This window comes from Triticum urartu, chromosome 6 (genome assembly GCF_003073215.2).
Source record: "Triticum urartu cultivar G1812 chromosome 6, Tu2.1, whole genome shotgun sequence".
NCBI classification, from domain to species: domain Eukaryota; kingdom Viridiplantae; phylum Streptophyta; class Magnoliopsida; order Poales; family Poaceae; genus Triticum; species Triticum urartu.
This window is the reverse complement of record NC_053027.1, coordinates 428,299,569-428,326,087: the sequence shown is the minus strand read 5'-3', so window position 1 is coordinate 428,326,087 and position 26,519 is coordinate 428,299,569. Positions and strand designations below refer to the sequence as shown.

General features: G+C 44.9%; 2 protein-coding genes and 1 long non-coding RNA gene across 3 annotated transcripts; all 3 read right to left on the bottom strand.

Annotated features, from left to right (window-relative positions):
- Positions 1-2,218: 2,218 nt before the first annotated feature.
- Positions 2,219-3,153, bottom strand: LOC125512251. The gene has a single exon (XM_048677348.1). The coding sequence runs from the start codon at positions 2,722-2,724 to the stop codon at positions 2,461-2,463; it is 264 nt and encodes an 87-aa protein (XP_048533305.1). The 5' UTR covers positions 2,725-3,153; the 3' UTR covers positions 2,219-2,460.
- A 2,682-nt stretch (positions 3,154-5,835) lies between these two features.
- LOC125512250 (F-box protein At5g07610-like) lies at positions 5,836-7,547 on the bottom strand. The gene is made up of 2 exons (XM_048677346.1): positions 7,331-7,547; positions 5,836-7,251 (listed from the first exon to the last, which is right to left on the bottom strand). Exons 1-2 carry the CDS (start codon positions 7,466-7,468, stop codon positions 6,130-6,132), a joined length of 1,260 nt encoding a protein of 419 aa, XP_048533303.1. The 5' UTR covers positions 7,469-7,547; the 3' UTR covers positions 5,836-6,129.
- A 13,612-nt stretch (positions 7,548-21,159) lies between these two features.
- Positions 21,160-25,042, bottom strand: LOC125513969. The gene is made up of 2 exons (XR_007286222.1): positions 24,453-25,042; positions 21,160-24,267 (listed from the first exon to the last, which is right to left on the bottom strand). It is a non-coding gene; the product is annotated as an uncharacterized LOC125513969 (long non-coding RNA).
- Positions 25,043-26,519: the final 1,477 nt, after the last annotated feature.

The following is a 26,519-nucleotide window of genomic DNA, read 5'->3' as shown; positions in this document are numbered from 1 at the left end:
TCTAATGATAGCTGTGAGCTTAGCAATAAGCTTTTTGGAGAACAAAATGTTTGCCATGTAATAGACCGGAATGGCAGAAAAAACAGACCTAATAAGTTCCAGACGAGCTGCATGGGAGAGCATATTAGCTTTGTAAGAAGGCAGCTTGTTAGAGAACTTGTCAATCACAAAGTTGTAAGCAGAGGCTCTATTTTTAGCAGGTAAAATCAAAGGATGACCAAGGTGGATGAATCTATCATCAAGATTAGCAACTCGGAAAATTTGTTTAATATTAGTAATAACATTTTGAGGAGTATGAGTGCTAAACAGAATAGCAGATTTGTCCCAATTAGGAGTTTGACCGGAAAGGGAACAAAAGTGCTGAATCAAATCTGACATAGTCTGAGCCTCCTGTGTAGTAGCCTGACCACAGACTAAAAGGTCATCTGCAAAAAGGAGAGAATGAATAGGAGGGCAATTTGGGCCTAGAGAAATGCCTTGCAAATGATTGTCCTGAGCAGCTTCATTAAGCATGATAGAAAGTTCATTGATGGCAAGAACAAAAAGGTAAGGAGACATGGGACAACCCTGTCTGATACCTCTGTGAGACTTAAATTTGGGAGACGGCTGACCATTAATGAGGACAGAGAAAATGGGTGAGGAAATGCAAGCATGCACAAGATTGATGAAATGACCATGTAGCCCTTTACGAGAAAGAGCCGAGACAATGAAGTTCCATTCTAGACGGTCAAAAGCTTTAGCCAGATCTATCTTTAGCATGAAGGCATTGTGTTTCCAAGACCTAAGAGTAAAAGAGTGAGAAATTTCTTGAGCAACAATAATGTTGTCAGTAATCCGTCTACCCTCAATAAAAGCTTGTTGAGCTGGATCAACATAATCTGGAAGATGGGGCTTAAGTCTGTTTGCCAGAGATTTAGCAATAATTTTATAAATGACATTGCAAAGGCTAATTGGTCTATAATCCATGGGAACAAGAGAGACTAACTTCTTAGGAATGAGAGCAATGTTAGTGTCATTAATGTGTGGAGGCAGAATACCTGTGGCATAGAAAGAAGACACCAACTGCGTTACGTCATCACCAATCCAGTCCCAAGTTGCTAGATAAAACTCCACATTGAAGCCATCAGGACCTGGTGAAGCATTTAGTTTCATATCCTTAAGAATCTGAAAATTTTCAGATTTATCAGGAACGGAATAGGTGAAGTCATCATTATGTTCAAAGGAGTTGAGTTGAGGAAAAGGCCTGCACACCACATCATTAGGAGAGGAGAAAATGAATCTGAAATAATTAACAAAAGTTTGCATGATAGCAGCAGGTTTATAATGGAGCACATTATTCTCATCTTTAACAGAACAGATTGTATTTCTTTTTCTACGCTTGATAACAGCCTGATGGAAAAACTTAGTGTTTCTATCACCTTTGGACACCCAATTTTTTTTGCCACGTTGTCTGTAATATTGATTCAGTTGATTGAGAGTAAACTCGTACCTGGCAATGAGGGATTGCTCCAAGTCTTGACTCTGATGGTGAAGAGGCAATTTCTGCAAATCATTGATTTTGGCCTCTAACATACTGAGAGTCTGCTGTAAAGGCTTCTTTTTTTTACACCATGCCTTTAGAGTATTTGCCAATGAAGTTGATTTAGCTATAAAAGAGTTAAGAGTAGTAGCTTTCCAGGCATTTTTAGCAAAAGAATTGAAGTCATCTTCAGAAAGCCACCAATTTTCAAATTTGAAAGACTGCTTAGGCTTGACAAAGTGACTATCAGTGGAAATCAAAATAGGCGCATGGTCACTAAGAATAATGGGGAGATTGAGCACTTTAGTGTTAGGAAAGTGAGCGCACCAATCAGAATTAACCAAACAACGATCTAGACGACGATGAATAGGCTTGGAAGTATTTTGTCTACCACTCCAAGTGTAAGCAGGACCACTATAACCAATATCGAAAAGGCCACAGTTCTTGACAATAGAACGAAAGGCATGCATACGGTAGTAGTTGATATTGCCATTACAACCGTCGACTTCATACAGGATATCATTCAAGTCTCCCATACAAATCATGGGCTTACTTAGGTTATCATAAACAAAAGACGCTACTTGGTCTCAGATGATATTAGTCTGCTTATGATAGGGGTCACCATATATACAAATGAGACAAAAGCTGACCCCAGACGCCACGTGAACTACATTAGCTAAAATATAGTGAAAAGCAGTATGCACAGTAACTTTGAGCTTATCGGTCCACATAATCCAAACAATATTGGTTCCTCCACTCTAAATACTTGCACACGCACACCCACACCCATCCAGCCAAGATATATAGACCTAGCATGACCTCGATTACTACCAAGAGTAACTAGACACGCACGCGAGAGAGACATACTTTGAAGGTGACAACAATACCACCACCACCACACACGCCGGGCCGGAACTACAAACAGCGATGAGCTAGCTCTCCTAAGGACAGCAAGTGATCGACGGCCTCCGCGCTCCAGCGGGCGCGAACCTGGCCGTAAAGTCGGGCTCGCACTCGCCGGGGCAGCTCCCGTCGTCGAAGTTCTGGGCGTAGCTGAGCGCGTCGTAGCTGAGCTTGAGCCCACCGGCTCCGAGGGCGTACGCCGTCCGCCGGTGCCTTCGCCTGAGCCCGCTCCACAGCGCCGACACGCACCACGACGTGATGGCCGCGCTCTTGCTGCGCCACGCGTCCAACACGGCCGCCATCGCCTCCTCCCTCCTGAGCGCTCGGCCGGGAGCAAGCCAGCAGGAGCCCTGAGCCTGGCGATGTGCGTGCGTGGTGCTTGACGGGAGAGCCAGGAATGCTTGCTAGCTAGCACGGCGCGCTGTGCGGATATATGTTCTTCTGGGCAGGCGCAGATTAAAGGCTGGCGAAGATCTTTGCCGCGTTTCGAAAATGGAAGCCGAGAGATAAATCCTGCCTATGTGTCAGGAGCCCGGGATAAAAGCGCATGCACGGGCGATATTTTCTCTTTCGTGAAAGGGAAAAAATATCGGGCAGGCACAGAGACGTGGCGAGAAGCAGCACTGGCTAGCTAGCTAGCGTTTATCCCGTGATGTAACATTTGTGGATCCTGGCTGGCTGGCTGGCTGCTTCAGGTCGGCACAGCACTGAAAATTACGTTTTGTTTTCTTGTTTTGTACTGTAGATGGAAAAGAGCATTTCCACGCCGGAAAGGAAAAATATCTTTATCGGGTGCCGGAGGCAGAATCGTGTTTTCCATGTCGTTTGGTTACGTTTTGGAGGTCACGATTACGGAAATGCCGGCCCACCCGAGAGGACCGGAGGCACAATCCTCATGTTTATTGCGAAATTACTAATTAAGAAGTACTCGTTGCAAAGAACACTTCATTTTCTCGGGTCGCGACAAATAGCGCACATGCAGCATGCCACTTGTCGCAACCTGGGAGTTTTCCTTTTTTTGTAGATCTGTTTATTCAAAACGTTTTATCTCTTAAACCGTGTATACAAATCTCGAACCGTTTTCACCATTGGATTCCTCGCGTTGAGATCTTCAAAACTAGATCTCATGTTGATAGGTTTTGACGAACTTTTTTTTTCACGAAAAAACAGACAAAAAAACCGGGCGAAAAAACCGAACCGGGAGCACAGTTTTTTTCCCTTTCCGAAAGAGGCATGTCCGTGCCTCTCGCAAAATTACAACCGTGCCTCTCGTGGAAGCAAAATCGTGACTCTCGTGGAAGAAAAAAAATAAAAAACATGTTTTTTTTCGTTTCCGAGAGGCACGGGAGTGACTCTCGCGAAAGCACAACCGTGCCTCTCGTGAAAGCAAAACCGTGACTCTCGCAAAAGAAAAAAAAACAAAAAACGCGTATTTTTTTCCCTTTCCGAGAGGCATGACTGTGACTTTCGCGTAAGCACAACCGTGCCTTTCGCAGAAGCAAAACCGTAACTCTCACGAAAGAAAAAAAAAGAAAATACGTTTTGTTTTTCCCTTTCTGAGAGGCACGGCCGTGACTCTCGCGAAAGCACAACCGTGCCTCTCGCGGAAGCAAAACCGTGACTCTCGCGAAAGAAAAAAACAGAAAACGCGTTTTTTTTCGTTTCCGAAAGGCACGACCGTGACTCTCGATAAAGCACAACCATGCCTCTCGCGGAAAAAAAACCGCGACTTTCGCGAAAGGAAAAAAAAAGAAAATGCGTTTTTTCGCGGGAAATTTTTTTTGATCGAAAAGCCAAGAAAGACCGGAGGAAACCAAAACGTCGAAAAAACCCAGAAAAAAAACCGTTTAAAAAGCCGAAAACGCGTGCGGAAAAATAAAAAAAATAAAATCCAAAGGGAGCGTCCAGAGCAGGACACATGGCGAATGGCTGAGAGCGCGTCAAGTGGCGCTGATCGTTGCGAGAGTCCCGAAGGAGCACTCGTTAACTAGTTGCTCCCTGTTTATTGTCATTCAAAATGAAAAGCTCCAAAAGCCGCACTGGGCCGTTGTGCCAGTGCCGGCCCTTTTCGGGCAAAGTCTTGTTTTTTTTTTAACATGTACTCCCGTCCAACCACAGTTCCCTCTTGTTCCTACTCCAGCTCTCTAGACCACCCATAAGACTCCCTAGGTCATGGACAATTTGAGAATTCCAGAAAATTACGGAAAATATGTGTCCTACTGAAAGAAGACACGATACAAGATGCAGATGATCATATCATTTGATATAATTTGCAGGTTAGAGTTCCCTATACATGTGAGTTGTGTCAAAAATATTCAGAAACACGGGACACAAAACAGTTCTGCAATCTATAGCCTGGTTCTGAAAGGGTGGTTTACCGGAAAATGTGATAATTTGTGTAGTTCAAGAAAAAAGAGGAGAGGCTTGTTTATCCCTGGATTTAGACCTGGCAATTGATCTCCCCGTGTTAGCATGGAGTCAATCACACTCAGCTCTTGCTCAGCATGCTTGCTATTTCTTTGGATGATATAGAGAAAGCCACATTGTAATTTAATTTCTCAGATTTCGTTCAAGGAAAAGAACATCGTTGCATGGCTTAAATGATCAACTGAAAATAAATTTGTAGTTTGGTGGCAAAAGGCGGTGAGGCGGTTACATCGTTACTCTTTTCTTTTGGTCGCGTTGCGACATATGTCTGAACCTCCTCTCTTATTTAATGAAAATGGCAAATCTTTTGCCTGGTTTCAAAATAATAATAATTGTAGGACGCTTTTCTATCTTTTTCATTTTGAATGACAATAAACACCAGGTTACAACTTATGTTAAAATACTTTTAAGGTGTCCAATGCATACTAGAGCTGCAGGTAGTAAAGGTGTGTTTGCCTAAAAAGAAGATAGTACCGGTGCTACATATGCAGCTTCCTAATCCAAGAAGAGATAGTTAACTTGCTGGGATCTTGAAGTTACAGTGACTCAGAGGATTACAGAAGGATATTAAGTATGCTAGATAATGGACAAGAAGATTCCCCAATTATAATACCATCTGTCAAAACCCAATAAGAAAATAATCATTGAGAAATGACCCATCAGAAGGTTCCTCAGACATTCTGTTCTCTGCCCCAACAATTATTCTGTTCTACTAAGAAAAGTGAGAAATAACCATCTACTGTAGCTCTATTCAGCTGCATAATGATTGTCACCAAGCGGATTTCCTTACCTTACCTTCTATGCATAATACAGAAAGGTCAGGGCACAATATCACATCACTGATAAAGATTAAAAATTTCAAAACAAAAAACAGACAAGAGAGTGATGTTTCCAAACGCAGAAGAAATATCATGACCTTAATAATTACTTAAAACAATGGATAACGAGTTGCATATTAAAGACAATTGAAATGAGATTCAGATAGATAAGATGTCAAATTTAGCCCACGTGAGGAGCTAACAAAGTGACCTCGATAATGACCCATCAGACGGTTCCACAGAAATTCTGTATGGCTAACCAGTGATGTTCAAAGCCACAAATGGCACACATCTGAAGTTCTGAACACAGACAGATAGGAAGAACAAACTGAAGTAGACATAGGAGCTAAGAGCCTGAGACATTTCCAAGCCAGTCCACAAAACAAGACACTTAGGCTCATACCCAACAACTGGTATTTGTGAAGTACTTCCACTTCAAGTACATGAAAGCAGCAGCGACTCTCAGTGACCACCTGCCGACATTTCCACAAAACAAGGAACATAAGGTGCACCAACCAGTAATTCTCCAGAAGTGCAGATAACATCAACTTTCCGAGTATCCATATCATACGACACTGTCATCTTCTTGTTGTCGGTGAGGAAAACCAAATTACAATCTGGATGGATTGCAAGCATGCTATAACACGCTTCGTCTTTGTCCGGCTGCCTCCCGAAAAGTTCCGATATCTCAACAGTGTGCTTCAGGGTCCACTTTCCACTACCATAATCTTCAAGAACCCAAACACAGAGTTCGGGATCCTTATCATTATCTATCAGCCAAGCATGCAAGCTGCCCTGAGAATGCCCAATAGAAACAACCTCACGGTACTCCTCCATGCCATCCTCAATTTCCCTCCAAGTCTCCCCCTCCGCGTCGACACTGACTATTGTACCACTATGGGTAGTCAGATGCATTGTGCCATTCAGGTAGGCACAAGCCGTACCACCAAGAAGAACGGTTTTGTAAGGCCACTCGCTCTCCACGGAAGCCCACCGCCTAGTCTCCGATGAGAAGATGGCCACCTGCGCGAACTCGCCGAAAGAATTGCTCAGGGGCGCAAACACCACGAAGCGGGACGGAACGGCGGCGTCGAACCCCAGGAAGAGATCGTTCACATTGTAGATCACAGGAACGCCGTCCACCGGGTCCGGCAAAACAATGAGGGTCAGCACAGTCCATTCCCCGGTGGCAGGATTGCACACAGCGTACCCGAATTTCTTCTTGTTCCGCCCTTTGTACGAGTCCCAGTATCTGCAGAGGAGGAGGCCGCCGCAGCACTGCTGGATCTCGACGCGCCCGTAGCGCCCTCGTAGGAACGGGAGCGAAGGGTCGACCAGAGGGGGGCCTCTCCCGGACAGATTGCGGAAGCTGAGGCCGCAGCCGCTCCGGTTGTAGAAGAAGCCGGACAGGGTCTGCGGGCACCTCCTGCGGATGTCCGGGTCGGAACAGAGGGCGAGCCATGGCTTGGACACGCACTTGAAGCGGCAGAGCGACCTGTAGGGCACCCGCGACAGGATCTCGACGAGCGCACTGTCGGGGATCTCCAGCGAGGGCTGCTGCACCAGCTTCTGCTTCTTCTTCGTCTGCAACGGAAGAGACGGTTCGTTTCGGCTCCCTTTGTTGGACTCCGGATTGGAGGAAAGAAAGAGGAGGGGCACATACCTCGAGCGCTGCTTCGGGGAAGGGGAATGGCGGCGCGGAATGGGGAGGGGCGTCCTCGTCGCGGCCACGGCGGTCGGTCGCCGGCAGGTGGCCCTGCTCCGTGCAGCCATGCTCGCCTCCTCCTCCTCCTGACGTCATCGCATACTAAGGGCTCGCGGATCGGTGCCTTGAGGCGACAGTGGCGGCTTCAGAAATTTGCAACAGGTATTCATTTTGCCAAAATCAGATCGGTGCCTTGAGGCGACAGTGGCTGCTCCAGAAATTTGCAACAGGGTATTTATTTTACCAAAATCATTGTTATTTTTCAAAAATTGTCACTGTTTTATCAAAATCAACAATGTTTTTGTAAAAATCATGTGTATTCACATGAAAAATCCAAGAATATCCCTAGCGCCGCCCCTGTGAGCCGATCGACTGCCGTCGTTGTGGCTCGCCGGGAGTCCGTGACTAGGATTTGGGAAGAAGAGGAGGGCAGCGGCTGTATCGTTTGCATGAATGTGACCCCGTAATAAGGGGAAGGAGCTCCTCTGACGTACGGTGTGTACCGTTGGGCCACTGACATGTGGGCCCAAACCTGGCCCACATGTCAGTGGTCGAACGGCACCCTGCCTTACGGTAGAGAATTCTGGTCCGTGGTAAGGTGGTTTAGAGCATCTTCAACAGACGCGCAATCTCAACAACGCGCTGGAGAAAACGGCTTTTTATTGACGAAGAATTTGATATTCAAGAGAAGGAGGACCTCGCAATGATCCTAGCAATGCACGTCATAAAAAGCCGAAGCACGGTGGTTCGATTATCGGTCGTCAGAAAATGTCGACAACAGATTGATGAGGCACTATTTTGTGGAGAATCCCACATACCCCGAGTCGTACTTTCGGCGCCGTTTTAGGATGAGCATCAAGTTGTTCAAACGCATTGCAGAGAAATTGGCGAGTCATGATTGATTTTTTCAGCAAAGGAGGAATGCGCCGGAGAACTCGGGTATACCACCTTTCAAAAGGTGACAGCCGCTTTGCGTATGTTGGCATACAGTATTCCGGCTGATCTAGTTGATGACCACTTGGCCATGGGTGAGAGTCAAGCCATCATGTGTGTCAAGCGCTTCACAGTCGGAATTGTGCAAGTGTTTGGTTCGGAGTATTTGAGAGCTTCCAATGCTAAAGACACCACAAAGCTTTTGGAGATAAACAAAGCTCGCGGGTTCCCAGGTATGCTTGGATCAATAGATTGCGTACATTGGAGTTGAAAGAACCGTCCTAAGGTATGGCATGGACAATTTCACGGCCAGAAAAAGGGTTTCACTATAATCCTTGAAGCAGTGGCCGATCAGGAGACTTGGATTTTTCATGCTTTTTTAGAATGCCTGGATCTTTGAATGACATCAATGTTCTTAATCGGTCACCACTCATGAATAAGATTGCAAATGTTGAAGCTACACCGGTGGAGTTTGTAGCAAATGGTCATACATACAACTATGGCTACTATCTTGCGGATGGCATCTACCCAAGGTGACAAACATTTGTGAAGTCGTTGAAAAAATCGGAAGGTAATAAAAATCTTGATTTCCATAGTGCTCAGACGGTGTCTAGGAAAAATCTTCGATGCGGTCCACGTGCAGCAAGAGATTGTACTGCGGCATCTCAGGGGGAGGCGCCACCACGCGGCTCGGAGATGAGTAGCCCAACATCTCCTCGACGCGGCTCATGTAACGCCCTCGATGCGGCTATATCTCCTACGTGTCGAAGCACGACTTAGAGGCATAACCGCATTGAAAGCAATGTCGCAAGTAAGGTAATCTTCACAACAACTCATGTAAATAAATAAAAGGGGAAAATGATACATAGTTGGCTTACACTCGCCATGACACACAAATACATGAATAACATTAGAATCATCCAATACACTCATGGTCCGACTACGGTACCAAAATAAAGATAAACCCCACATGCGACAAAGTCCCGATCGCCCCAACTGGGCACCACTACTGATCATCTAGGAAAGACACATAGTAACGGCGAGAGTCTTCATCGAACTCCCACTTGAGCTGCGCATCGTCTGAAGCGGTATCATCGGTCCCTGCATCTGGTTTGGAAGTAAACTGTGAGTCACGGAGACTCAGCAATCTCGCACCCTCGCGGTCAAGACTATTTAAGCTTATAGGTAAGGCAAAGGTATGATGTGGAGCTGCAGCAAGCGACTAGCATATATGGTGGCTAACCTATTCGCAAAAGAGAGCGAGAAGAGAAGGCAAAGCACGTATGAACAACTATGATCAAGAAGTGATCCTAGAACAACGTACGTCAAGCATTACTCCAACACCGTGTTCACTTCCCGGACTCCGCCGAGAAGAGACCATCACGGTTACACACGCGGTTGGTGCATTTTATTTAAGTTAAGTTTCAGGTTATCTACAACTGGACATTAACAAATTCCCATCTACCCATAACCGCGGGCACGGCTTTCGGAAGTTCAAAACCCTGCAGGGGAGTCCCAACTTAGCCCATCACAAGCTCTCATGGTCAACGAAAGATATTCCTTCTCCCAAGACAATCCGATCAGATTCGGCATCCCGGTTACAAGACATCATTGAAAAATGGTAAAACAAGTCCAGCAACACCGCCCGAATGTGCCGACAAATCCTGATAGGAGCTGCACATATCTCGTTCTCAGGGCACACTCAGATTGTCCAAACTTCCGGTAGGCCAGCCCAGAGTTGCCCCTGGTGGACACCGGCGGCTGACGAGGTGGACCAACACTCAGAGGAGCACTGGCCCGGGGGGTTTAAATAAAGAAGACTCTCGGGCTCCGGAAACCCAAGGGAAAAAGAGGCTAGGCGGCAAATAGTAAAACCAAGGTTGGGCATTGCTGGAGGAGTTTTATTCAAGGCGAACTGTCAAGGGGTTTCCATTATAACCCAACCGTGTAAGGAACGCAAAATCCGGGAATATAACACCGATATGACGGAAACTAGGGCGGCAAGAGTGGAACAAAACACTAAGCAAAAGGCCGAGCCTTCCACCCTTTACCAAGTATATAGGTGCATTAAGATAAACAAGATAATATTGTGATATCCCAACAATAAACGATGTTCCAACAAGGAACGATCTCCAATCTTCACCTGCAACTAGCAACGCTATAAGAGGGGCTGAGCAAAGCGGTAACATAGCCAAACAACGGTTTGCTAGGACATGGTGGGTTAGAAGTTTGACATGGCAATGTGGGAGGCATGATAAGAAAGTGGTAGGTATAGTAGCATGGGCATAGCAAAAGAGCGAGCATCTAGCAAGCAAAGATAGAAGTGATTTCGAGGGTATGGTCATCTTGCCTGCAAAATTCTCCGAGTTGACTTGATCCTCGTAAGCGAACTCAACGGGCTCCTCGTTCACGAACTTGTCTCCCGGCTCTACCCAAACAAGAACAACAAGCAAAATGAGCACAATCAACCACGCGCAATGCTCAAGCAATATGATGCAACATGGTATGATATGCGGGATGCGATATGTGATGCATATGCAAGATTTACAAAGGAATGATTGAACCTGACCTCAACTTGGAAATCCAAGAGTGCCACTGGAAAGGTGAGGTGATTTCGGTTGAAATCAATATAAAGATCACCGGAATCGGATGCACGGTTTGAAAATGGCAAGCAAAACAAATATGGCACCGGTCTACAATAATCAGCAAGTAACCATCTAAATGCAACAAGATAAATATGCTACAGCACTCAAACATGACAACAAAATACATGGCAGGGATCCACTCATGATGCTTGACAAAAGATGAACAGTGAGCTACGGCTAATTCATCCATTAACAGGTTCAAACAAGCATGGTAAAAGTGCAAATGACAACAAGTTTCAGACTTAGTGAAATTAACACAAGTCTGGAATTTATCATCAGGAAGCACACTTTAGAGCATGCAAACTACATGCTACAAGAACTTAACATGGCAAAGCAAGGCATGGCATGAAGCTACTCAAAGCACTTAACAAAAGTCCCTTAATGACCTTGAGCCAAAAGGGATCAGAAAATACAATTGCAAGCATGTGAACATAGCAAAAACACAAACAAATTCAGACTTGGTGAAAAACTGGAGCATGCAATACAGTTAACGAGTAGACATGTTTACGAGCTCGATGCACTCACTACAGAGCATTGCATGACAAACTAAGCATACACCCATCAAGAAGACATGGCATAGGAGCTATACATGGCAACAACAATAAGATAACATGCACGGATCAATAGCAACATCCTCGGCAAAATCGATAAACATGTCAACAATCTGCCAGGATCATTTTATAGCAAAAGTAGAGCTCGATTGAATCAAGTTAGGGTACTCCACAAATGAAACAAAGATATGGATGAATAGAGCACCACAATGTTAACAAAAAATCCTTACTGATCATCCTAAAAAAGAGGCATGGATCACTAGGAAACAACATGAACATATGGCATAACAACAAAATCAGGACAAGGACTTAGTGAAATTCTAAGTCCCTGAAATCAGCATCAACGATTACGCTACTTTGCAAGCTTGTGCTAGTCACCACAAATATCACAAAAATACATGGCATACACCCCTGTAAAGATGGCATGGCATATAACAAAACACATGTAGAGCTCAGGATCATAGCATGCACACATTAATCATGGCAAAAATGACAAAAGGCTATTTGTTGAAACAGATCTGACAAATTCATCACATAGCCCTCTTCCAACAGCATTTCGGGCATCAAGATGAGCTCAAATGAAAATGATGCAATGAGATGAAATGATATACTCATCGAGACGAACATTTTGATATGCTACACGCACGAATCGGAGCTACGGATGCAGAGTTATGGCAGGTCAAAGTTAGCAAAAAAATAATACTAAGAGGGGTAGAAGTCAACCCAAAAGTTAGGGTTCGTCCGGATCTAGATCGGATCCGGTGTGCACACGGCCCGAGGACGGCCGGAAGTTGCTGTAGCTGCCGGAGTACCGCCGGAGAAGAGCGGATCCGAGGCGAGAGAGGCCGGGGGCGCCGGATCCTCGCCGGAGTAGGGCGGGGCGGCGTCGTCGGCGTTCGTAGGCGAGGAGGCCGACTCGAGCGGCGCGGTCGACGAGGAGGCTTGTCGCGGCGGAGCTCGCCGGCGACGGGATGGGGCGGCGAAGGCGGCGAGGCTCCCGGGCGGCGCACGGGCAGAGTGGAGGCGCGGGCGGCGCGAGGGAGGAGCCGGGCCGGGAGGGCTTCTCTCGGGCCCAGGCGGGCCGGCGACGGTGATGTGGGCGTGCCCGCCACGTGGCGCTCTGCGGTAGGGCGCGGCGAAATGTCCGGCGCCGACGGACAATGTCCGGCGCGCTAAAGAGGTGGGAAGCTAGGTTAGGGTGGTTTTGGATCCAAAATTTTTGGAGGAGACCTAGTTTTATAGGTAGGAGGAGTTAGGAAGCTCCAAATGGAGTGCGGTTTGCGGCCACGCGATCGTGATCGAACGCTCTAGATAATGGAGAGGGTTTAGGTGGGTTTTGGGCCAGTTTGGAAGGGTGTTGGGCTGCAACACACACGAGGCCTTTTCGGTCCCTCGGTTAACCGTTGGAGTATCAAACGGAGTCCAAATGGCGCGAAACTTGACAGGCGGTCTACCGATAGTAAACCAAGGCCGCATGACAAGTATCGGTCCAATTCGAAAACGTTTAACACCCGCACATGAAAAGAGGTAGAAAGGGACACCGGGTGATATAGGAGCGCCGGAATGCAAAACGGACAACGGGGAAAAGCTCGGATGCATGAGACGAACACGTATGCGAATGCAATGCACATGATGACATGATATGAGATGCATGACAAAGCAAACACACACGGAGACAAAAACCCGACAACGACGGAATGAAATAACTTAGTGCCGGAAACGGCAAGAGTTGGAGTACAGATAAGGTAAATTACATCCGGGATGTTACAGCTCGCTCCTCGCGCAAGCTTCCAGATGATGCGCTTGGTGGGGATAAGGCAGTGTCGCACACCCACACCCAGCAGGCGAACAACTTGGTGTCGGCACACTCGAATGTCCGGTTGTCTAGCGGGTCCATGATGACCTTGTCGCCGATCGCCTCCACCGCGCCCTCCAGCATCCAGAGCTGCATCAGCAGCTGATGACCGACAAGTATAGGGGATCAATTGTAGTCTTTTCAATAAGTAAGAGTGTCGAACCTAACGAGGAGCAGAAGGAAATGACAAGTGGTTTTCAGCAAGGTAATTTCTGCAAGCACAGAAATTGCCGGTAACAGATAGTTTGATAGCAACATAATTTGTAACAAGTAACAATAGTAACAACAAGTGCAACAAGGTAGCCCAATACTTTTGATGGCAAAGGAGAGGCCGGAACGATCTCTTATAATAAGCAAAGCGTTATTGAGGGTACACGGGAATTTCATCGAGTCACTTTCATCATGTTGGTTTGATTCGCGTTCACTACTTTGATAATTTGATATGTGGGTGGACCGGTGCTTGGGTGCCATTCTTATTTGAACAAGCCTCCCACTTATGATTAACCCCCTCGCAAGCATCCGCAACTATGAAAGAAGAATTAAGATAACAATCTAACCATATCATTAAACATATGAATCCAAATGAGTCCCTTACGGAATAACGTATAAACTAGGATTTAAGCTTCTGTGACTCTTGCAACCCATCATCTAATAACTACTCCACAATTCACTCCCTTAAGGGCGTGGCACGTGTGATGCGATTGCCTCCTTTGAGAGCACGAGAAGTTTCGAGGCCAACGGAGCAACATGACCCGCACTTCGTGCACAAACCGGACACGCTCCCTCTCGATACCCACAGACTAGCTCGCAAACTATGCAGTTTACAAGCGGCCTCACGGGAGGTTTACTCGAAACACGCCCAAAAATTTACCACACCCTATAGGGGCCATGTGATGACACTGTGCCAGATCCCGAGCAATCCTACCATCATAGGATTTTCCGAGGATTTCAACGGTTGCATCAGGCATGCCACTGAGATACTTTCGGTAACCCGGTGGCAGGGCATGCCTCCCCCTCGTCTGTGCAGGGCCTAGGCATGCCGCAAGGACATCACAAAGGATTTCCAATGCCCTTAGCCGGCACGACTTCATGTGCCGCCTTGCAGATCTTCAATTTCCAGCAGTGAAACCCTAGTGGTGCAATAAATGTCTCGAATATTGCATGTGGGTCCAAAAAATGCGGGGGCGTGGCACGTGTGATGTGATTGCCTCCTTTGAGAACACGAGAAGTTTCGAGGCCAATAGAGCAACAGGACCCGCACTTCCTGCACAAACCGGACACGTTCCCTCTCAATACCCATAGACTAGCTCGTAGACAGTGCGGTTTACAAGCGGCCTCAGGGGAGGCTTGCTCGAAACGCGCCTAAAATTTACCACACTCTACAGGGGCCATGTGATGACACCATGCCAGTCCCGAGCAATCCTACCATCGTACGATTTTCTGAGGATTTCAACGGTTGCATTAAGAATGACACCGAGGTACTTTCAGTAACCTGGTGGCAGGGCATGCCCCTCCCTCGTCTGTGCAAGACCTAGGCATGCCACAAGAACATCACAAAGGATTTCCCATGCCGCTACCGGGCATGATTTCATGTGCCGCCTTGCTGATCTGCAATTTTCGGCTATGGAACCCTAGTAGAGCAATAAATTTCTCGAATATTGCACGTGTGCCCGAAAAATGCGGGGGTGTGACACGTGTCATGCGATTGCCTCCTTTTAGAGATCGGGAAGTTTCGAGGCCAACATAGCAACATGACCCACACTTCCTGCACAAACCTGCAATAAATTTCTCAAAAATAATAATAGTTAAATTAATAAAAAAACGCCGACATCCACCATTAAGAAGATGGCCTATCACTTTGAATCTTCTCTGCGTGAAACAGGTGAACTTTCGAAGTGATGGTCCATCTCCTTAATAAGAGTGTAATGAATACCGAAACTTTCTGCATCTGGACTATCCCACTATTTAAACAGATTATGTTGCTTGTCTCTAGGCGAGGTGGGACTAAAGTTTGATGGTAGCCTTATCTTTACCAAGAGCTACTCTCGGCAACTGTTGCCTTACCGAGAGGCACTCTCGGTACAGGTATGGTTGGATCATAAAATTTATACATATTCTTAATTATGAACACCAAAGTTTAATTAAATTGTTAGACTATCGGGCAATGTAAAGAGGTAGGCGAGGTGAAACTAAATAGGCAGTCGTTAATTTTCCAAGAGCTGCTCTCGGTAAAGAAGTCAAACCTTGGCCGTGCCGTTAACCGGCGCCGGATGTGCCACATGGCATAACGTTGCTGTGCGGCACTACTTGGCTCTCGGCAAATAGTGCCTTTGCCGAGTGTTGCCTTTTTTGCCGAGGGCTACTCTCGGCAATATCATGTGTTTGCCGAGATGCTCCTTCTGCCGAGAGTCACGCTCGGCGCCTCTTACTTTGCCGAGTGCCCGTGTTTTGGCTCTCGGCGAAGACCCTGACACCCAGCATATACGAAATTTCCAGTAGTGAGTGCAGAGACATGGTGAGTCAAAGGAAGAAGCAGCACGGGGGAAAGAGCTTCTGCGCAGACATGTTTGGCTACTGCATGTGGTTATTTCCCACAAACTACTACTCGGATACCACGGAGAGCAAACGCGCATCTACTGTATATGTTACAATTATGGCGTCTTCTTGGACCGTATATTAATTGTAACATCTCAAATTTTCAATTTGGAATGTTATACATAGATCATTCTTGCATATCATGTCTTGTTGCATTTCGTCTCGCGATCCTCGAAATCCTAAGCAACTCAAGGACCCTCGGAGAGAGTTGGGGAATTTCCCGGTTTTTCAAATTTGATTTCTATCAAATATTGAAACAAAGATTTTGGTTTTAATTATTTTTCTCTCCGAAAATATTTCATATTAATATATGAGAGGAGATAATATGACTTCTCCAAAATAAATGAGATATTGGAGGAAAAATATTAAAATCAATTTTGCTTTTATTTGCATTTTTGGTTGCATTAGAAAAATTGCACGTTTTCAAAATTGCATTTTAGGGCCAAGAAAATGTTAATCTCGTTCTAAATATTTTATTTAGACGGAGAAAATTTGTTTTGGCATTTTTAGAATTTTATTTTATTTTCTAGGATTTTTCTGAATTTTGGCGGAATTATTTAAAAAAAATGCGTCAAGGCCTAGCTGGGCCGAAGCCCAGCCGCGGACCCACCTTCCCCGCCGTCGTTTCCTGCGCGGAGACCGTGCCGCCGCCGCCGCCGACTCGGACACGAGTCCGAGCCGGACTCCGCTGCCGCCTTGCCCCTCCCCCAAGGCACCTCTCCCCCTTCCTTTATAAGCCGCACCCCTGCCGCCTTGGAGCCCCACCCCGCCGCAAGCCACCGCCGCTCGCTGCCGCTGTCGAGCCGCCACGCCGCCTCGCCGCCGCCACCTGCTGTCGCGCCGCCCTCGCCGGAGCCGCCGCCGCCGCCCGCTGTCTGCACCGTCGTCGCCCCGCGCCACGCCGCCCCTCGCCGGAGCCCCTCCGTGCCGGACCTCGCCAAGGTTAGCGCCGTTCGTTTTTTTAGAAAACCGGATCGGTTTTCGTTAGAAAACCCTAGTCGTGTTTTTTTTCGGTTCGCCGGTTTTTCTTTTCAGTTTTTCTTTTTAGCGGACGTTCGTCTGGACGTTCGTTTTAACGAACGGTTTTCGCCCGTTAGTTGCAGATAACGGACGCTCGTTCGTTAGCCTATTCGTTAGTTTTCTTTTATCAGATTAATCCGCGATTATTTCTGATCGCGATTTCTAATCCGATTTTCGTTTTAGTTTTTCTTTTCGCTCGTTAGTCGGAATCAGGCGATTCAAGCGCCTAGACCTTCATCTCGAGACCCTCTTTCCGCTTAACCAACTTACACAAGTTTTTGCTACTGTAAAATCTGACCTAGGTCCAGATTAGTAAACATATCTTGTTTCTTTCGCCGTTTGAGTTTCGTTGCTCTGTTTGATTTGATTCTTTTTGCAAACCGGAGTTTTTAAGTTCAACTTTCTGGTTAGATCTTCTTATTTGAGTTTACCCGTGTTTCTTAGTTTGATTGCTTATGTATGCTATTGTTTGTTTGCGATAGAATTTCCGGAGTGCGAAGCGTGTTATTTGGAGTCTCTAGGTCACGCGGATCGTCAGCAAGGCAAGTAACACTTTGATCATACCCTTTCTCACCCAGTTTTTATGCATTAGTTCCAATCCTCAAACATTGCATGGTTAGGATGTCATTAACATGTGGGTTGGGAAGTAGTTGATGAGGTAGAACCTAGTGCCCTGTTACATTCAAATCCTTGGGAGTTACTTCTACGCGTTGCTTATATTGCTATGTTATGCTCGTAGACGTGGTTTGGGTGAGTGAAATTCATGACAGATGTGAGATTGTTAATTAATGGTTCAACTTAAGGTGGCAACTTAAATACACATCTGGGTGGATTGAGGCACCTGGAGTACCCAGTGTTGTCTGTATTTTTGGAAATCCCGGAGTACCCGTGTGATCTTCCTATGGACTGCCACCCAGGCTCAAAGGAAACTGAGATTATTCATGCTAGAAACTTCCGTGTGTAGCCACAAGCTATTATGGGCTCTAGCATAGTTGAGTAAATTACGTGAAGCTCTTGAAGAGGTGGATCAGCAGGTAGTGGGTTTGTAGGTTTGGTATGGTCTGCCCGGAGTAGAGAGTTAATGTTTCTGAAAGACTGTGTCTCGGTCATTCGTTTCTCAAACACCCTGTAGTGCGAGAAAACCAACGGAGGAGATCGAGTCTTGTGGGGAAAAGTGCGCAAACCTCTGCAGAGTGTATAAACTAATCATGGTTAGCCGTGTCCCCGGTTATGGACAATCTTGAGTATCTAGTACTTGGAGTATCTTAAGTATCTCATCACTCTAAAAATAATATTGTTGGCTTGTTAATCACCTTAATTGGGATTGAGTTAGAGGAACCTTCTCAATGATGTTTCAACTATCATGATAGTTAAATTAAAATCTATTCCTTTGTTGTAGGGAAAAATTGGCTTTTCGCAAAACTATAACCATAGAGCTTTCCACCGGCCAAATATGCATGTAGTGATAGCATTATTCTATTCTTGCTCTACTGTGTTATTTTGCCAGCATTCCATGTGCTGATCCGTTTTCGGGCTGCAACGTATTTTGTTGCAGACTTTTCAGACGAGGAGTAAGGTTCGTTAGGTCGTTGCCGTGCAGCTCAGCTATGCCGTTGGAGTTGATGGACTCACTTTATCTTCCAAGCCTTCCGCTGTTATCGTGTTAGATGGCCTTAAGCCATATTTATTGTAATAAGTTCTCTTTGGAGACATTCGATGTAATAAGTGTGTGATTGCTACTCTGTTATAAATCCTCGAGTACTGTGCGTGTCAGCATTATCGATCCAGGGATGACACTGAAGCACAGAGACTTGACCGTTTGAGGTCGGGTCGCTACATTAATCTAAATGTTTCATGGTTTAGAATTCATGCAAGGTATGTTTAGTACTCCTTCCGTTAATCTAGGTGAGGGTTAACCTACGAATGATGCATTGTTTGTAGGTAACTAAGTTGAATATAATGCATTGTTCTGTGGGTAAGGAACCTTATGAATTGATGCATTGAAATTAATTGTAAGAAAACTTCTTGACAGGAACACGAGAACTACCAGCATCTTATGGATATTCATCAAATAACAGTACATCAGCCAATGTGTATGTGGTGGTCTAACCAAATGTTAGGCACAAAATGAGGATTATGTGCACAGTTGGTCCCTCAACTAACACAAGGGAGATTATCTAGGATTTTGCTGAGGATGACATCAATGTGGCTTGGCTAATATGTCACATGGAGACCATGCATCGCACCAGAAAGTTATTGAATTGGTGAAAGAGTTGAGACCATGCTTGTAGACTCTTATGGACGAGTCAATTATAAGTCTGGCATGCGCATGCAAGCACATGATTTTGCTCTATCAATAAATAGTGTAATCAAACCCTTCTTGTGCCGACCCTTCTTTCATCATATTCCAACTTATTTGCTCTGATATAAGCTAGATTTAACATATTCAGGCCCAGAAATTAGTATTCAAGATTTGCCTCATTGAAAACTAGTCAGGAGTTCACGTTCACAATACGCAGTGATCCTTTCTACTACTTGAGGGATTGAGCAAAGGTACTAATACTTTTATGTCCTAACAAGAAATTATTGAAAAAAGATACCTCTCATTCACGTATTTCCTATAAATGCACGTTTATAGCACTAGGATGAATGTTTGTTACTCATGATATTTTTAATTCATTTGACCTCTTGGATAAAGATTCTTGAAATTTGACTTCTGAAATTGTGCCACTGCTTGTGTTGAACCAGATTATCAACAGTACAGTCAAAGAAGTAACGTTGAACATGAAAATAAGGCACTCTGCCAGTGTGCGTGCATGATCCAATAGCATGTGTTTAATAGTAGCCACTATTATGTGGAATAGTAGCAGCTTCCTCCATTTATGCCAATATTTGATATACTTACCAAAGTTTTAAGGGTCCAATCTTAAGAAGACATCCCATTTTGTGCGAGAATTTCATACGCATATTAGATAAAAGATGTATCGGGTTTTCCTTAGGTTGCATTGCAACACTTCAGTGTCTGCTCTTGGTTCTTTTACCATAAAATTTGTAAGGTCCCTTATGTTTGATTTACTGCATAAATCATTTGAGACATGCCTTGCATGCATGATTACTCACTATATTTATGTTCATATGATATTATGTTCCTGAATCGTTTACAAGTTGATGTTAAAAATGCATATTGTTGTGCATCGATTTAATCTTTGTCATGCTTTGTTCTATTGTTCAGTATTTATAGAATACAAATTTAAACTTTATACTCAAACGAATTTTATGTGTGTATTGGTGAGACGTGCGTTGCACGTGCACGCTTACTAGTTAATCTAAATGTTTTATGGTTTAGAATTCATGCAAGGTATGTTTAGTACTCATTCCGTTAACCTAGGTGAGGGTTAACCTACGGCTCAGGGATTGGGAGAGCCTCAGATCCGGCTATTTCCGGCGACCAGAGCCACAGCACAGATCACAGAAAGATGGGAAGTCTCCGGATCTGGTTTATTAACTGTCGAACTCGTGCGTGAAAATATCGTCCATGTGGCAGTGCTTGTTTTGTTAACACATACACAAAAACAGTAAATAGACACTAGTTCATCCAGCCGGTAACAGACAAATTAACTCGGATACCACGGAGAGCAAACACGCATCTAATACTACTAGTAAACATGTACGTGCAACGTACGTCTCGACTAATACTATTTGTTTCAAGATTGGTCACAATGAGATTCCTTCTTTGAACAATCTATTTCCAGATTGAAGCCTGAAAGAAACAAAAATAAACCGGATAATTTAAGAATATGTTTCCACCCAACCAATTTGAATGCTCTCTTTTCTGGAGAAAACAATCTAAATAATCTTTTGCATGGCATGAACCAAACTTAGACAGCACACTTTCTAATATCTCATTTATTTAGGAATAAACGAAAGGACATAGCAGTTAATAACCAGTCAATGTGGAGTGCCTGATAATATTAGTCTCATGCATTGCGGCTTGCATTGACATGGGCACGGCAAGGACTTCCACACAAGAGATAGCGGCGCCAAGAAGAGCCATCTGTGAAGCTACTCTTCTACTGGAAATCCCACACACTACTCTAAATCTGTGGCATGTTAGCATGATCACCTTCGGTTACAGCGGATACAAGATCTGATTGGAACAAAAACTCTCAACAGCAACCAACATTTAGATGAAGTTCCAAGAAAAAGACAAAAGAAATTGTAGACCATTCCTCGAAATAGGCTTTCGCCCCACTACATTAATATAGCAACCACCCGATACAAGAATGAGTTCCACGCCGGGGCAAACAACACAATCACGCCCAGAAGGAAAAATAAGAGAAAAACAAGAGAAATTCATTGAACATTTGCTGCAGTATCTCGCTACCGATGCGCCCATTCCATCCCTGTAACACAAATGACAGCCGCCCCCCTCAGAAGCAATTCGTTGAACATTTGTGGGGCATCGAAAAGACTAACCCGAACACTTTCAGATCGATGAGGGCGGAACCGAGCCCAAGAACAGGGCAACAATGCCTTTCACATTATCCATGCCCGTCAAATTTTCCAATAGATGGTAGATAATATTATGCAAATAAATCAAGATGCAAAACATTGAAATTATGGTAAATAATTGCCTTCCTAAATGAGTATATGACATGAATGGATTGGCAAGTAGACAGAAGACTGATGATAAGGTATCAAAATACTGGTTGACATTCTTCTTCTGTGAGCACATTTGCACTAAGCTATTTAAGTTTCTATTTTTGCTTCTGTTAACAACAATTCATTTACAGAGCTAAGTAAATATTGAGATGAGAAAGATGTTATTTGAAAGGGCAACAACATACTAAGAAAACAATCATGATCATGCAGCAACCTAAGACGCTGGTAGTATTATTGATTTCAAGTTGCAAATTGTACATGTGCCACACGATGTTTTTTAAGGTGCGAACTCTCTGCACTTTGGCAAACTAAGTGACACACTGACCCATGATGTTGGTCGAGCCATTTTGGGCAACAGTATCACCTAGTTGAACAAACAGTGACTCTCATGGCATGAGATGACATAAACATTACACATGTAAGGGATCTAGCTTAACAAAACAAAGCCAATTCTTTGTCTCTCGTATTCTTCAAGCTAGTCTGACACCTTTTCAGACAATATAGTATGTAACAAACCATGTTGAATTTAAATACAAGTTTGGGACTGGGTCATCATATAAACCATTAGCATAGTACATATATTTCGTCCAAGACAAGATAAAATGATTAACTACTTGGCTACTCTGTCGTACCCACTTCATAATAAAAAAAACACCAATAAACTATTTAACTTATGAGAGAAAACAAACAACACATGAAGACAAAAAATGTGTAGCCGATGAGAAAGTCTCCTAAAAATCACAATACGCTTTCAGTTTTGCTGCTCCCTAATGTTATCTTCTTTTCTAAGACGAGCTACAAAATCTGTAGGGATACCGAGTAGCTTCTCCTCTTGTTTCTCTTATGGACTCTCCTACTGCAGAGCGATGCAGGATGCGAACTGATTGGTCATGGCTGAATTGCAGTGGAGAGGGTGCCGAAGGTTATGTGGGAGTCTATTTCTCAAGTCCTATGGGAGAGAGTTTTATAGAAAATACAACAATAAGATTCCACACCATGGCAGGAAGCACTCATGGTCACAAAAAATTCTTGCTGTTCTTTCCACTTTTGGTGGCTGCGAAAAGCATAATATATCCATGACTACAAGATCTTTTGGTAGGAAAATGGAGTAATGAACCACACAGAGATATTAAGGAAAGGAACTATGCTAGATGATGATGTACCTCAGGAGACAACACTGCACTGCAATATCTAAATGTTTGGTTGAAATTCAAGTTGGCTAGGACAATTTTCTAAGAAATGATATAAATGAATGGATTAGATACTTTTTTATGAATCTACCTCGCCGACTAAATGAACCTACATTCTGTAACCTTAAAAGAATTTAGAGCAAAGCACAACCACTAATTTAACAGTTGCCCAAGAATAATGAGGGGATAACCGAAATAGAGAATTGGGGATCAACCTAACTGGGAGAAAGTAACAAAAGGGATAGGTGGAAGTAGTGGAGACGGTGCTTGTAAACGTTTGATGCACATAATAGATCAAGGTAGAACATCTGAATCATTAACGTAATCCAAAAATTATGTTTTATAAAGATATGTGCAACTCCTCAATAGTCGATTAATCATTAAGATAAAAGCGGAATGAACCACATGTACAACATCTTTGCAGAAAACACAACCTAATACTCCATGTATAAGTAATAAAACAATTATCATGCAAAAAGCTAAACAAACCCAACAATGGCGATGAGCGGATGAGGGGTTCCTGATGGCGCAGGACATCGCCGGTAGAGGACCTGAAGGCAGAGCCCGTCAAAACAACAACTGACACTGTCCGAAGCCACCACCAGTTGTACTCCTCCCTGATTTTGGTAACGGAACCATGTATGTAAAGGGACAAAATAATTAAAAAAGACAAACTCAATAATTCAAGGCTAAAAAGGTATAGTCTGAAGTCAATAGTTTGTACCTAATTTGTAATACGTTCTAAATTACATTAATCTGAATCGAAGCATTAGCTTTTGTTTTGGTATACCACTTTGTGACATCTTTCTTGGACCAGGATCATTTCCAACCAATCAGAACCAAAAAAGACCAGAAACGGATATGTACAATTTTATGAATAAAATAGATAATGATCTGTGCTGCCTTACCAGGTTTGAATTTCATCTCTCACTGTCTCAGTACTTCCTCATTCATCTCCATTCTCAAGGGATGATTCATGCATCTTCAATTCTAATACACATACTTTTAGGGCCATCAAATCCAAGAAATTACAGAACTAAGAGATGAGCTATTGCAGAAACTAACATGGCCCGTTAGTCATTGCAACAGACTGTGCATCCACTGTGAAGTAAGTCAAGGGAATATACAAAGGACCATTTGAAGCCATCAGCAGGGAGATCAATTTGAAGTGCGCAGGTTTTGCATCGGTGCAAATTACTCATGAGAATCGAAGTCTGAATGTTGAAGCACATGTGTTAGCTAGAGCTACTACTACTTTAGTTTTTGGACGGCATGTTTGGCTGTCAGTTAGACCAGATTTTATTGTGATTCCATCGAACATTTTTGACTGAATAAAGTGCTTCAGCCCTTAAAAAACCTGTCCCTTTAGTCACTGGAAATTGCCAGGTGAAGAATCTCCGAACCAATATACGATAACCACAGGTCCACAGTCTCCTAGAATTCCCTGAAGAAATGGACAGAATCAGGAAGAGGCTTTGAGAGATGAGGAGGGGCCGTTATTGCTATTCCTTAAGAAACTGAGAGGCTCACGCAGTTTGTAGTGGATCTTGTACTGGATCCGGTATGGATGAACATTGTGCTTAATTGATGAATATAGATAAAGAGAGAAGAGAGAACAAGATGGCTCACGCAGATGGCATCGACAGCAGCCAGCAACCCCAGGGAGTAAGGCGTCTGCGTTGGCAGTCCCGGCCGTCGTCGGGGGCGTGCGGGGTCCTGCCGAGCAGAATATCGGCGGGCGGCCGGCGCAACCCCTGGTCGGCAGGGCTCAGTGGCGGCGGCTTCCTCCGACGGCTATGGCCGCGGCTTCGTCCGACGGATGCGGCCGTCGCAACCCCAGGTAGGCAGGCGCGGGGCGTGCAGCTTCCGCCGGCTTCGGTGGACTCACCGTATAGGCGGCCGGCGTTGAACTGGAGGATCGAAGAGCGCCGGCGGCGGGCGATTGGAACGACGGCGGCGTGGAGGATCGGAGCGGCGGCAGACGACGGCGGAGTGGGGGATCGGGGCAGCGACGGAGGAGTAGAGGATTTGCAGCGGAGGTTGTGCCGCGAGAGAAACGTGGAGGAAGAGAGGGCGACTGGAACCACGCACAAGAGAGGAGCGGGCGAAGGTCGTGTTGCGGGACGTGCAACGAGGCAGTTTGCTTCTTTTTTCACGAAGGCGGGCAGGATTAGCGGTCAATGGATTGGTGGCTTGTTAGCGTTAAACATGAAGGGATTATGGACCATTAGATTGCGTGATTAGACGGCTAAGATTGTTTGGATCTGCCCCTCTCGTCTTTTTATAGGAGTAGTAGATGATATTGCAACTACCATGAAGAAAGAAAGAAAAGCTAGACGTAGATCCCGTCATATTCTGTAGAGGGCTGGGTTTGATAGTTAATCACCCAGCGGTCGATGTCCTCATAGTGCTTGTTGGCTTCCATACATCTGAACATCTTCTGGAAAGCATCGGAGCAGAATTTGGGATCCATGTCGTTGCTCGCAGCATACTTGGCGCAACGCATGGCCTTGACGAAGGCATCCCGACACGGCCCGGCCGCCATGAATTTGCAGGCCTTGCACCTCTTCCTGGTCTTGGTGGAAACGGTGCTGGAGGCTGCCGAACTGTGGAGAGCGCAATCAGCGCCCGGGGTTCCTACGAGACTAAGAACGCCCCAGCAAGTGCAGGTAAGCGTGCGGACCGGCCATTGTGCCCTGCGACGAAGAGGCTGAACCCATCCCCCAGCTCCCGTTTCCGGTTTTTGACATGACATTCCTTTCTAAAAATGCTAGACCACAAATCCAACCTAGATACACACCGAAACCAATAATGACCTACAAAGCGAAAACACTCTTTCCAAATTAGAAATTTTTCTCCCCCACCTCCCCACACGAATTCAACTAGAATGGGCCCTTTTATCCCCTTTTACCAATCATAATCCTCCATATTACTTTGCATGTAAAAATCTTAAGTAACCACTTGTGGATGTAGAATCACTACACCGAAAACCCCGGTAAACCATCCACCCGCCCGTCCTCCTCTCCTCTTGAAAGTGCAACTATCCTCGGATGGTTTTGATAATTCCTAACAATATATAGCTCATTGAGCTAACATTATTCCAAGATTAATATTTCAGGAAAAACTCAATAAATGGCATGGCATGGATGAGGAAAGCGGATCCCTTAAAATTCTAAGGACAAAAAGTTTGGCTCAAGCTTCAAGATCAAGACTCTACATTTTATATTTTAGTGATCCAAGATCACATTGAGTCTATAGGAAAAGCCAATACTATTAAGGAGGGATGAGGTGTTGCTTAATGGCTTGCTTGCTCAAGGTGCTTAGTGATATGCTCCAAAACCCTTAACTACCTTCCCACATCCACATATGACCTAAACCAAAAGTCAAACTCGGCCCCACCGATTATTTCTATCCGGCGCCACCGAGTTTCAAATGTCATAGCCACTGCCACAAACCCTAGGCAAATCGGTCTCACCGATAGGGATCTCGGTCTCACCGAGATGGGATTGTAATCTCTTTGTTTCCCTTCGTAATGTTTCGGTCTTACCGAGATGAGCGATCGGTCCCACCGAGATTGCAATGTAAACTCTCTGTTTCCCTTTTGTAACATTTCGGTCTTACCGAGATGAGCGAATCGGTCCCACCGAGTTTACCTGACCAACTCTTTGGTTAGCTTATTACCAAAATAGGTCCCAC